At 41.7% G+C, this 12,151-nt stretch overlaps 2 protein-coding genes across 2 annotated transcripts in view; one reads left to right on the top strand and one right to left on the bottom strand.

The window, feature by feature from the left end:
- Positions 1–12,151, top strand: part of LOC134212280 (protein gustavus-like) — a 748,069-nt gene that overhangs the window by 44,991 nt on the left and 690,927 nt on the right. The gene's annotated exons all lie outside the window — the stretch shown is intronic.
- Positions 1–12,151, bottom strand: part of LOC134209746 (uncharacterized) — a 64,210-nt gene that overhangs the window by 51,502 nt on the left and 557 nt on the right. Inside the window, exon 2 of the mRNA XM_062685761.1 lies at positions 10,149–11,686. Coding sequence (XP_062541745.1) covers positions 10,149–11,686 — 1,538 coding nt within the window. The remainder of the gene's footprint in view (positions 1–10,148; positions 11,687–12,151) is intronic.

Raw genomic sequence — 12,151 nt, 5'->3', positions numbered from 1 at the left:
GAATCTGGGAAACCGAACAGCTACCGGAGGAGTGGAAGGAAGGGGTTATATGCCACATCTACAAGAAAGGCGACAAACTGGAGTGTGAGAACTTTCGAGCGATCACCATCCTTAATGCCGCCTACAAAGTGATATCCCAGATCATCTGCCATCGTCTGTCACCATTAGTGAACGAGTTCGTGGGAAGTTATCAAGCCGGCTTCGTTGACGGCCGCTCGACAACGGACCAGATCTTTACTGTACGGCAAATCCTTCAAAAATGCCGTGAATACCAGGTCCCAACGCACCATCTGTTCGTTGATTTCAAGGCGGCATACGACAGTATAGACCGCGTAGAGTTATGGAAAATTATGGACGAGAACAGCTTCCCTGGGAAGCTTACCAGACTGATCAAAGCAACGGTGGATGGTGTGCAAAACTGTGTGAAGTTTTCGGGCGAACACTCCAGTTCGTTCGAATCGCGCCGGGGACTAAGACAAGGTGACGGACTTTCGTGCCTGTTGTTCAACATTGCGCTAGAAGGTGTCATGCGGAGAGCCGGGTGTAACAGCCGGGGTACGATTTTCAACAGATCCAGTCAATTTATTTGCTTCGCGGATGACATGGACATTGTCGGCCGAACATTTACAAAGGTGGCAGAACTGTACACCCGCCTGAAACGCAACAATAGTTGGACTGGTGGTGAATGCGTCAAAGACAAACTACATGCTTGTGGGCGGAACCGAGCGCGACAGGGCCCGCCTGGGAAGCAGTGTTACGATAGACGGGGATACCTTCGAGGTGGTCGAGGAATTCGTCTACCTCGGATCCTTGCTAACGGCTGACAACAACGTTAGTCGTGAAATAAGAAGGCGCATCATCTGTGGAAGTCGGGCCTACTACGGGCTCCAGAAGAAACTGCGGCCGAAAAAGATTCGCCACCGCATCAAATGTGTCATGTACAAGACGCTTGTAAGACCGGTTGTCCTCTACGGACATGAAACATGGACAATGCTCGAGGAGGACTTGCAAGCACTCGGAGTATTCGAGAGACGGGTGCTTAGGACCATCTTTGGTGGTGTGCAAGAAGACGGTGTGTGGCGGCGAAGAATGAACCATGAGCTCGCCCAACTCTACGGCGAACTCAGTATCCAGAAGGTAGCTAAAGCCGGAAGGGTACGATGGGCAGGACAAAGATGCAAAGATGGTGTTCGCTTCCAATCCGGCAGGTACGAGACGGAGCGCAGCGAGCGAGATGGGCAGACCAGGTGCAAAACGACTTGGCGAGCGTGGGGCGTATCCGAGGATGGGGAAATGCGGCCTCGAACCGTGCATTGTGGCGTCAAATTGTTGATTCGGTGTTATATGTTTAGATGTTAACTAAATAAATGAAATGAATGAATTACTCTTCATAAAGTTGGCTGAAATTTTCATTATTCCGAGCTTTTAAAGAGAGGCTGTCGGGCCCCTTGAAAGGCAGCTTTCGAGCCACTTAAAAGAAGGCTTCTAAGTATCTTGAAATGACGCCTCTAAGCCTCTTGAACGTAGGCTTTAAGCACCAAGAAAGGTGAATTCCAAACCCCTTGAAGAGAGTCTTCCGGGTAAGGACGGTATACACTGGGCGCCATTAAATCGATGTTTGGCCCTGCAGAGATCGTCATCGCTGTACAAGATTCTGGAAAGCTACTTCTAGAATCGAGTACTGATCTATGAGACAGAGAAAGGCTTGAATTGTACCCTCATCACGGCAGATGTTCCGCAGGGATTTATGCTGGGTTCACTGTTGTGGTTCATCGAGGAGGTCGAATTTACTGCAGCCCACTAGATCTGTCTCGACGAAGAGTGGTTGTGTAGCAAAGAGTTAGGGAAGACGTAAATTAGGGTCGGCGACTCGGTGATGCTCGACGCTAAGCTGAACTTCAAAAGTCATGTCGACTACGCCTGTAAGCCCGCGTCGACGGCGATATCGGCAATATCGAGGATGATGACGAATAGCTCCAGGATGTTATGGGTTTGGTCCCACACTCAGGTACAGTGGTAGTTTGGCAACTACTAAACACGTGTGTTGGATCAGTGCATAAAGCATTACTTCGGTAAAAAAGAACAATTTCAATAATGAAGAAGTTCAATTCAATTTCTTATTTTGGAATTGCAATGCCTTCGGCTTCGACACTTGTACTTGTCAATGACAAGAGAGTATAGCCAATATCACTTTTAGTATCCAGAGGAATATCAACTTCAAAATTAATTTCGATGTACCTTTTATATAAATCCCTATCAGCTCTACGTTAATTATGAAAGCTTCAAACGGAGCAATTTGTTTGGAATACGGCCAAGTAATGAACGTTGGGAACAAGAATAGGCATGCTTTTCATATTAATATCCAGAGCATAATTAATCTCAAATGATCTGGAACCACTGCATTAGCTTGACCGGTCGGTGTAACTTCGTTCGGCCGTTATTGTACTACCGATCACGGCAAATAGTTATAAAGCTGGGTAGGTACCTACTTAACAATTCTTCGTCCATGAATTGCTCTCGCATATTAAGATTGTGAGAAACATCTTTCGTTGGGCTGTTGTTGTTCGCTACTGACGACTGCAAAGCCGCACTGAGAGTTAAACGTAAGTAGTTGGGCAGCAATAATTGACGGTCGCATCATGTGCAATGTTTGGAATGATGGTACAGAGGGGTATTGATGGAGCTTGTTGCAACGGTCAGCACTGACTGGGTGAATAGTCCCACACCTAAGAGTCAGTTGAGCGTCATGTTGTTTAAATGCTTCTGCGTACAGATGAATGAATAAATGGTTTGCAAACATGAACAAAAGGACGCACATAGTAATGGAAACATATTTTCGTTTCTTATAGTATTGATCATGTTTCTCTTTCATTGTAAACAAGAAAATAAACATAATTATCTGTAGTTGTGTGTACATTACAAAATAAGGGGGAATGTAGTTAAACAGCAAGTTATGGGATTGTGCTATAATTCAATTATAATTGATTATAGTAAAATAATAATGATCAAAAACACCAATATTAATTAGACTAATCGATCGTTATTATTTAACATAATCTTCAATGTTCAAAACACTCACACTGACGGTGTTCGGGTTATGACTTATGGCTCGGATATGACTTAGCAATAGCTCAGGCATTTCTCGGACAACCTACATTCAGTAATCGTTCAGTAATCGGAGGAAGTTCGCAACTTTTATATTGACAAGAATTGCACAATCACATTAAGCATGAACAGTTTTATTACTGTTTTTCTCAAAATGTGTCAAAATTGCATGCAGTCAATATTTCTATACATGTTATCGGCTCTCCAAACCATTGTGGAGTTCAGAAGCATGGTCTTCTTCTTCTTGGCATTATTAGTCCATACAAGCACTTAGAGGCCATTCACATGATTTACTCTTTTTATATGAACAAATAGGATGTGCTATGTTCTCCAAATCACATGGGAGTGCAGAAAAATTTATCTACTAATTAAACCGGACTCGATACAAAGCCAATAGCAACTCATGTTGTCCTTACATGTCCTTAGAGGCCATGTGCATGATTTACAATATGATAATTAAACCTATTAATACCTGAAATGCCTGAAATAAGTTTAAAAAGCCATCCATAAAGTTCGTCACAACGCGGGAGTGATGAGGTTCAAGAAACGCGAGGATTCATATAAAATGTTCAGAGATTTGAAACGAAATTCGAGATGGAAGAGAGGGGGATACAAAACCGTAAATTTTTTATTCTAATACTAAATAAATAGTTGTGTGACAGGTTGTATTTCGCGTTGCTGGCTTTTACACTTTCAGTTTGTATTCAATCAGTATGCCGGTTTTTGGTAAAAAGAACAGAAAACACCACTCACGTAGGTCCGACTTAAGCTATAAATGTTATATTTACTGAGAACAAGTGATTGAAGTTCCGTTCAAAGGACAGATATGAAAATTGACACAATGTATTAATCCATAAGTACAATTTCGTTGGATACGATTGCAAATAGATGAACTATATTTAGAGTTCATACATAGGTACTCGTTGGCACTACTGTTTTTCATTCATATCATCCATTGCTGGAAGAACGTGTGTGGCACTCTGAATATGCATGATAATTGGTTGGCCCAGATTTACATAATTACGCATTGCAACCGGCTCAACAGAGCTGGAATGATTATTAGCTAGCCATACGACGATGAACGTGTTTCAAATACAATTTCCATATTATGGGTGACAAATCGATTCCGTCGTCGGTGCCTGTTCGAATTGTGATTCGATGGTCAATGCCAATGTCAGGGCGATTAGTCCACCACAGGCGAGTGAAATCTTTATCTTCTGTTTCACCTTTTATTGAAGAACCTTAATATTGTTCTCAGACCGAAGCTGCATAATGAAATGCGCAAAGTTTAAAATCTTGTTTAGGAAAAAAAAAAAACATTTCCGCTTTAGCAATACCAGTTGTTCATTTTGATTCATAGTTCATGGGTTTGGGAAACAGTATTTTTGGTTGCAAATCTCCAGTTGGTTTGATTCTTTTAACTGTTAATGTGGCAGGAATTGAAGAATTTTATTGAACAGTAGTCACTAAGCCCTTACTTAGTTACTGGATGACTCTTTGATCGCTCTTATTCCGACATTTGTTTAGGTAATCTGAAAAAGTGACGTACGTAATTTACAACAAACAAGTTTCCATTTTCCTGATAAACAACTAGATTAGCCATTTTAGTAAAATGGCGTATACGTCCCTTACACCAGTGCTATTCATGATAGTGAAACGTGCTGTGTAGCAGTGAAGAACACTCATCAGCTGCAGTTATAAATCAAACGATTCCTGAAGTATAAAATTTGAACCAAGTGATCCCTCAATTAGATATCCCCTCAATTAGATTTCAAACACCGAGATCTATCGAGAATGTAATGTGAAGCCGATATAAATTAAAGTTAGGAAGTGGAAATGGAACTTGGACCACACTGTACATAGGGCCGGAAACAAAATTTTCAATCAATTGTTAAAACAGAGGCAGAGGCAGAGGGTGTTGTAGTTTTGATAAAAATGGCTTCTGGTGCTAATAGTTCTCATAACAAAAATTAGAAAAAGGATTTCAAAATCTAGCTTTGATACGTATGAATGCGATAGGGAACGGGATATAGACTTTTAAAGATTGCGCTTCCCTCTCATGGCCTAAGACGTAAAAAGAGTTAGTATTCTTTATCAAATTTACTTTTCAGATCATGCGTGACGTACGCAGTCTCACTCGATTTATTAACTGGATCAAGTACGCCTTTTTGCCTTTCTCGCATACGTAAAGGCTATATGATCGCTCCGAAAACAAACTTTTTAAAAGGCCCGGAGACTCATAGTGTTGAATCTATAACAAAAGTTCGAAAGGATAAAAGGTCGTAAGACAAAAGGTCGAGAAGGCAAAAGGTCGAAAAGACAAAAGGTCGAAAAAACAAAACGTCGAAAGGGACAGAAGGTAGAGAGGACAAAAGGTCGAAAGGCACAAAAGGTCGAAAGGGTCAAAAGGACGAAAGAGACAAAAGGTCGAAAGGGAGAAAAGATCTATTTTTATAACATACGAGAAAGCCTCCATCACCGCTAGGTGGATTAATCTGGTTTTTTTACTTAGTGTTATATTGTAGACGGTTCAAGTTCCTGACTATTAACAACAAAAATAATAACTATTTAGCAATTAAAGATTTCTTATCAAATTGCAACAAACTGCAATTAAAATTAAATAAACTTTTTGATCCAACAATTTATATGTACAATCGTGGGTTATATTCAACAAACTTACCTCTTTGGTACGTACGTACGGGTATGGTACGTTCCACAGCGGTAAGAATTTGTGACGGTCAAATGGATCAATTTAACTTACCACTCCAACACGTCTGGTAGAAGACAGATAATGAAATTAATCACTCATATCTGCTGGTAGACGGTGTCTATGGTTGTGAAATGCCATGCTAAAGTTTTAAACCGGTACCGGCTTTACTCTCCTATCCGGGCGACATTGACGATTCTGCCGGTTTACTTTTGCTTCGGTATTTCTATCTCCGCGTGGCAAGGTCACACAACTGTAGAGTCGAACTTTGGTGATGGCTATTCGCTGTTTCCTGCCATCGTCAGTACAACCGGTCCAATAGGAAGTCAAATCTCTACCAATGCTGAGCGAAAACGGGAAACAAATGCGGTCGTTGGATTGAAGCGAACTAATGACCGATGATCTACCTTCACGGCGTCGTGATTTCTTCTTGATTAAATATTGTTTTAGCGATTTATTGATTTATGCGATTAAGATCGCAAGTCGCATGAAGCAATTTATGTTATACAGTGTTGATCCGATTTTGTCACTCCCCGATTTTGTCTACCCCCGATTTTATTACGTCCCGATTTTGTCACGTTTTCGACCCGATTTTGCAACCCCAAAAATTTTGTCATTCTTTTTATTTTCGTAAATAATACCACAAACAACATTGATTTTCATGAAATAACTTTCACCGCCTGTAGTTTATTACGAACGACTTCTGAGTACCTGGGAAATATTCTGCAAGCAATTTCGACAAGAAATAACGGGTACCGTTCACGTATTTGGCCTTTCCAAGACATAAAATGATTCATATTTGTGGAATGAATTAAAAAAATTGGAAATATTTTTTTCCAATTTTGTCACATACCCTGTTTTAGTACCCCAAAATTCACCAGGGGGTGATAAAATCGGGATATTACTGTATTATTATTTCAGACAAAATATTTTTTTTGCAGTTTGTATGAAATTGAGCGTTTATGTGGTATTTAAAATATTTTTGTTTAATACATACATTCCTTATGAAAGTAATAAAGTAAAGCTCAGTCCAGTTAGAATCCGGAATCATTTATTTTATTGCAGCGGTACGGAAAATAAACGCTGTAAGAATTATTTTACAGCGGTATGACTACCTAGGCGCTCACTTTCTGTGGTACAAATTTCATGGTGTTTTGTGCAGCGAGTCAAAAATAATTCCAGATGGAAGCCGAGAGGAGAGAAAAAATTCTGCACACCCTCGTTGATAATCCTGCTCATCGACGGTGGAACCTACGTCAAATGGATTTAGGACAGCTTCCTGGCATGGCATGGCAACGACACGAGGAGTTGTTCCTGCGAGATTAAGTTTGCTTTTATGGACAACTTTGCCAAAAAATACTGATGATTTGGCAAGAGATATGCAGCTGCATATCTGGAAGTCATCCAGTTGTACCGCGATAATAATGTAGATTTCAACAATAAAAACATAATCCACCCAACTGCCCGCAGTTCCGGCCCATCGAGACATTTTGGGCAATAATGAAGCGGAAGCTTAATAAAGCTTAATAAGTGGATAAACAGCTCGGGACGCGACTCAGATGACCAAAATGTGGAACAAATGTGCCAAGGAAGTTGTCTCCGGAGGTGTGCAGCATTTGATGAGAGGAATAAAGAAGAAAGTGCGAATTGTTACTAGAAAACTAGAAATTATTTGCATTTATTTTTTTTTCTAAAAGTACAGTAAATTACCTTTGTTTTGATGTATTAACCTTAGTTGTATAAGAAAATTATTTTGAGCTTTTTAGTGGAATGTCTTCACTTGTCGTAAGATGAGTTTGTACAATCCCATTTAATTCCACCACTTAATTGTACCTTGACAGATACGTATTTCGTCCTCAACAGTAAGGTCGTCTTCAGAGTCTCGTACTTGACTCGACTTAGGTGTTCGTTTTGGTAAACGGTATGCCAAGTGTAGCCTGTAGTTTGATCAAGTTTACACAAAAGCACAATTTAACGCGTACTAATTAATCGACTTACCGACCGCTCAAAGCCGAACGAAATATTTCGATGATAGCGCGATCGATCGGTGTCCTGGATGAAACATGATGGGACGCGAACTAAACTTTCACTTGTTAATTAATTATAAACAACAAAGCAGAACAAAATTTTTATTTTGATGATCGCGCCATCGAGCTGCTTGCTGAACAAAACACGAACGAACTCGAACACGTTGTCCATTTTGGCAAAATGACTTTCGGCAAAATGTCTATCGAAACATGCGACAAATACTATGTTAAAATTAATGACTTGTAGGATATTGATACATTGCCTCTTACACTCACTTTCTAGCAATGAATTAAAGCTCAAAATAATTAGCAGCAACGATCAGGTCAGGGATAAAGTAAACAAAAACCTCTTTTCTCGCCACACATGCAGCCCGCAGTGACAAGTAACATTTTTTTCATGAATTAATTTGAATAGCGCAATCAACACAACAACATGAAAGCTTTTGATTTCAGTACTCAAATTATATTTTTTTCTAAAAGTACAGCAAATTACCTTAGTTGTATAAGAAAATTATTTTGAGCTTTTTAGTGGTATGTCTTCACTGGTCGTAAGACGAGTTTGTACAATCCCATTTATTTCCACCACTTAATTGTACCTTGACATATACGTATTTCGGCCTCAACAGTAAGGTCGTCTTCAGTGCCTCGTACTTGACTCGACTTAGGTGTTCGTTTTGGTATACGGTATGCCAAGTGTAGTGAAAAGTTAAGCGAGAATTCATTCAGTTCACTCGCTGGTGCGTGAAAGTGAGGGACCTATAAAGTTTAATAGTTAATCAAGTTCACCACTTGATCCTTCAGCTTTCATTAATATTGAGTCCTTTTTTTCAGTCTGGAAGAGCGCGGATCTTATTTTTTTGTATTTGTTTTTTATTCATCGGACTGTGTTGTCTACATGAAATTCTTAAATCTAATGGTGGTCAAACAATAAAAACATTAAAGACGGCTCAGCAAGCGGCAGCGAAATCTGGATGTAGAGATGTTGAAATCAAATTCATCGGACACTTCGTTGAAGCGATGGATCATGGCGACAATAGAACTGTTTGCAGCATAGTTAGTAGCTTGTGGCTCCTCGTGTAGCAGCGCTCGCGCTCGAAGCGTCCGGACAGGTGCGTATAAACTGATCCTCGACAGCAACTTAGGAGCATCGTATTCAGATAATAAAAGCTTGGCAATGAAGACACACTGAGCCACATTCCTCCGCTTGGCTAGAGTATCCAACCCGAGTAGACGACAGCGATCAGCGTAAGCAGGCAAGTTCAACGGGTCATTCCATGGAAGGTGGCGCAAGGCATATCTGACAAATCTTCTTTGGACAGCTTCGAACCGGTCACTCCATACAGCCTGGTAGGGATTCCAAACAACAGATGCAAACTCTAGTATTGAGCGTACCAGAGAGCAGTACAGTGCTTTGAAACACAACGGATCTTGGAACTCATTGGAGATTTTAAACATGAACCCAAGCTGGCGATTGGCTCTATCGATGGTATTTGAGAAGTGACGGCTATAGGTAAGATTTTCATCCAAAACAACTCCTAGGTCTTTAACGTGATAAACCCGTTGAAGTTGAGAACCAGCAATACTGTAGTCAAACTGGATGAAATTAGTCGTTCGTCGGAAACTTATGACACAGCACTTCGGAATGCTCAGAACCATCATATTCCGAGTACACCAGTCATGGAAGATTTCGAGAAGGTTCTGTAGCTCATAGCAGTCAGTGAGGTCTCGGACAATTACATACATTTTAAGGTCATCGGCAAACAACAGCAGCATACCTCCACGTTGCAGTATAGTATAAGGGTTACATCGTTTATAAAAAGCGAGAATAGCAATGGTCCAAGGGTGCTACCTTGTGGAACTCCAGAAAGGTTCGAGAAACAGTCGGACGAATTGTTTCCAATACTGACCGACATTTGGCGTCCAACCAGATATGATCTGAGCCAAGTGCATAAAGCAGAAGAACAGCCCATTTTTTCTAGTTTTGCAAGCCGCAAGTCATGATTAACTTTGTCGAAGGCAGATTTTAGATCGGTGTAAACGGTATCTATTTGGAATTTTTACACATGTTCTCCATGCAAAACGAAGTATAACTGGTAAGATTCGTTTCCACAGAGCGGCCGGGAAAGAAACCATGCTGATAGGGGCTGATGTAATTTTTGCAGGAAGCGAACATTCTATCGTTCATCAGCGACTCGAACACTTTCGACTCCACTCCGAGTGATGTAATGCCACGGTAGTCACATCACGTTTGTCGCCTTTCTTGAAAACTGGGAACATAGTAGAGCATTTCCACTGCACAGGAAATTTACTCTGCTGGAGTGATAGGTTGAATAGTAGACAAAGTGGAACAGCTAGAATATCAGAGCATTTCTTCAGCACGGCCGATGGAAGAACGCTAGGTCCAGGAGAAAATGATGATTTAATCTGACTTATCGCTGACAGAACCATTTGAACGTCTATATCAAAGACGTCCACATCCACTACATTACTAGGTACTCCACTCACAGCTCTATCAGTGTCATCCTGAGAAGGCGAATAGCTCGAGAATACACTTGAGAAGTGTTTAGCGAAAAGGCTGCATTTCTCCTCAGTATTCAGCGCAATGTCGTTATCGAGAAAAACACTTGATGGCAGTCCAGTTTCCTTCCTTTTAGAATTCACGAAAGACCAAAACTTCTTAGGGTGTCGTCGGAGATTTTGTTGCGTGAGATGAACATAATGTTTGTAACGAAGTTTATTATACTGCCGATAATCATTGCTGGCAATGTTGAAGTTCCGTTTAGTGAAGGCACACCGTCGATAAGTATAAGCGCGAAGAGCTCTAGCGCGCACTCTTTTCAGGTTGCGTAATAGAGCATTAGTCCACGGTGGTTTCCTCGGAGGCTTTCGCTTCGGTACAGTGGCTGAAACGGAGTCACGTAGCAGACAGTTGAAGCGGTCTACAGCTGATTCGATGTCCAGGCGGTCTAAAACATTCCAGTCAATACGGGACAAGCATTGTCGGAGCTGTTGAAAATCGGTTTTGCGAAAATTGAGTCGGTCGTCACTCACAGGTCCATCGAAACGTAGATTAAATCTGTTGTCAATAGATATATCCAACGCAGGATGATAGTTGTCAAGTGGCACAACGGCGTCCGGAGCCTCAAGGACAGTGCATTCATGCAGTGAATAATCATTGATAAACACCAAGTCGAGCATGTTTGATTGAAAGTTGGAAATCCTATTGATTTGGCTGAGTCCAAGAAAAGCAATTCCATCGACTAGTTGGCGACTAGCAGGTGTAGTTGTAGACGAAAGCGGATCAGGAAACGTATATCCATGGTGCGAGAGAGACCAGACAAGTCCGGGTTGATTGAAGTCTCCAAGCAGAAGAACCACATCCGATGATAAGGCCAAAGCAGAGGCAAATTCTGTAGCACCAAGATGAAGTTGTATTACACTGCAATCATGTCGTCGGTCGGGAGGAATGTACGAGGCACCGATGAAAATGCTGCGTCTAGAGAGACTTATTTTGGCCCAAACAGTCTCAATTGAATTGAATTGTCCGACAGCGATCTGGCAGGAAATAAGCTCATTGGAAACAGCAACTAGAACACCGCCACCACGCACGCGAGAGCTATTAGATATACTGCGATCCACTCTATAAACGACGAAGTTGTCACCGAAAAGTTGGAGTGAGTTGATTCTCCCATCAAGCCAGGTTTCGGTGAACACATAAACATCATACTCGCCATCAAGCACAGCCAGATAAACGTCGTCCAATTTGGTAGAAAGTCCTCTAGTATTTTGGTAATACACTCGTAGACTCCTAGTGGGAGCGGTGTCCATGCCGGAAGTTGAAACCGAACTGAAAAGCGGTGAATTTTCAGGCAGGGACAGATCATTAACGTGATTATACTCGCCTGGTGAAGCAGATCGGAAGTCCCGTATACCATCACCGACCACAGGACCGGGACGACGACGATGGCGGGTGGCATTGGAAGGCACGACTGGGTCGGGAGGCTCAGGGACTTCCTTAGTACTTGTTACAGGGTGTCCCGGATCCAAAGTTGCAGTAAATGATGATAGAATGCTTGTTTCCGATGCAGGAGCACTGACAATACAGTCGAATGGTATGGAGTAGCTGGAAGCCGGAAAAGCATCAGGTATCGAAACTATATAATTAGGAGGATACTCGCCTGAGGTTGGAGTGCGGAAACCCCCTACGCCACCTCCGACCACACGACCGGGACGATGATGAATGGTGCTGCAGAACTCGAATGGGTCGGGGGGGTAGGAGGAATCCTCAATACTTGTCGAAGGTTGTCCCGGA

The sequence above is a fragment of the Armigeres subalbatus genome, chromosome 2, assembly GCF_024139115.2.
Source record: "Armigeres subalbatus isolate Guangzhou_Male chromosome 2, GZ_Asu_2, whole genome shotgun sequence".
Classification (NCBI taxonomy): domain Eukaryota; kingdom Metazoa; phylum Arthropoda; class Insecta; order Diptera; family Culicidae; genus Armigeres; species Armigeres subalbatus.
The sequence above is the reverse complement of the archived record's forward strand: the minus strand, read 5'-3'. Positions and strand labels throughout refer to the sequence as shown.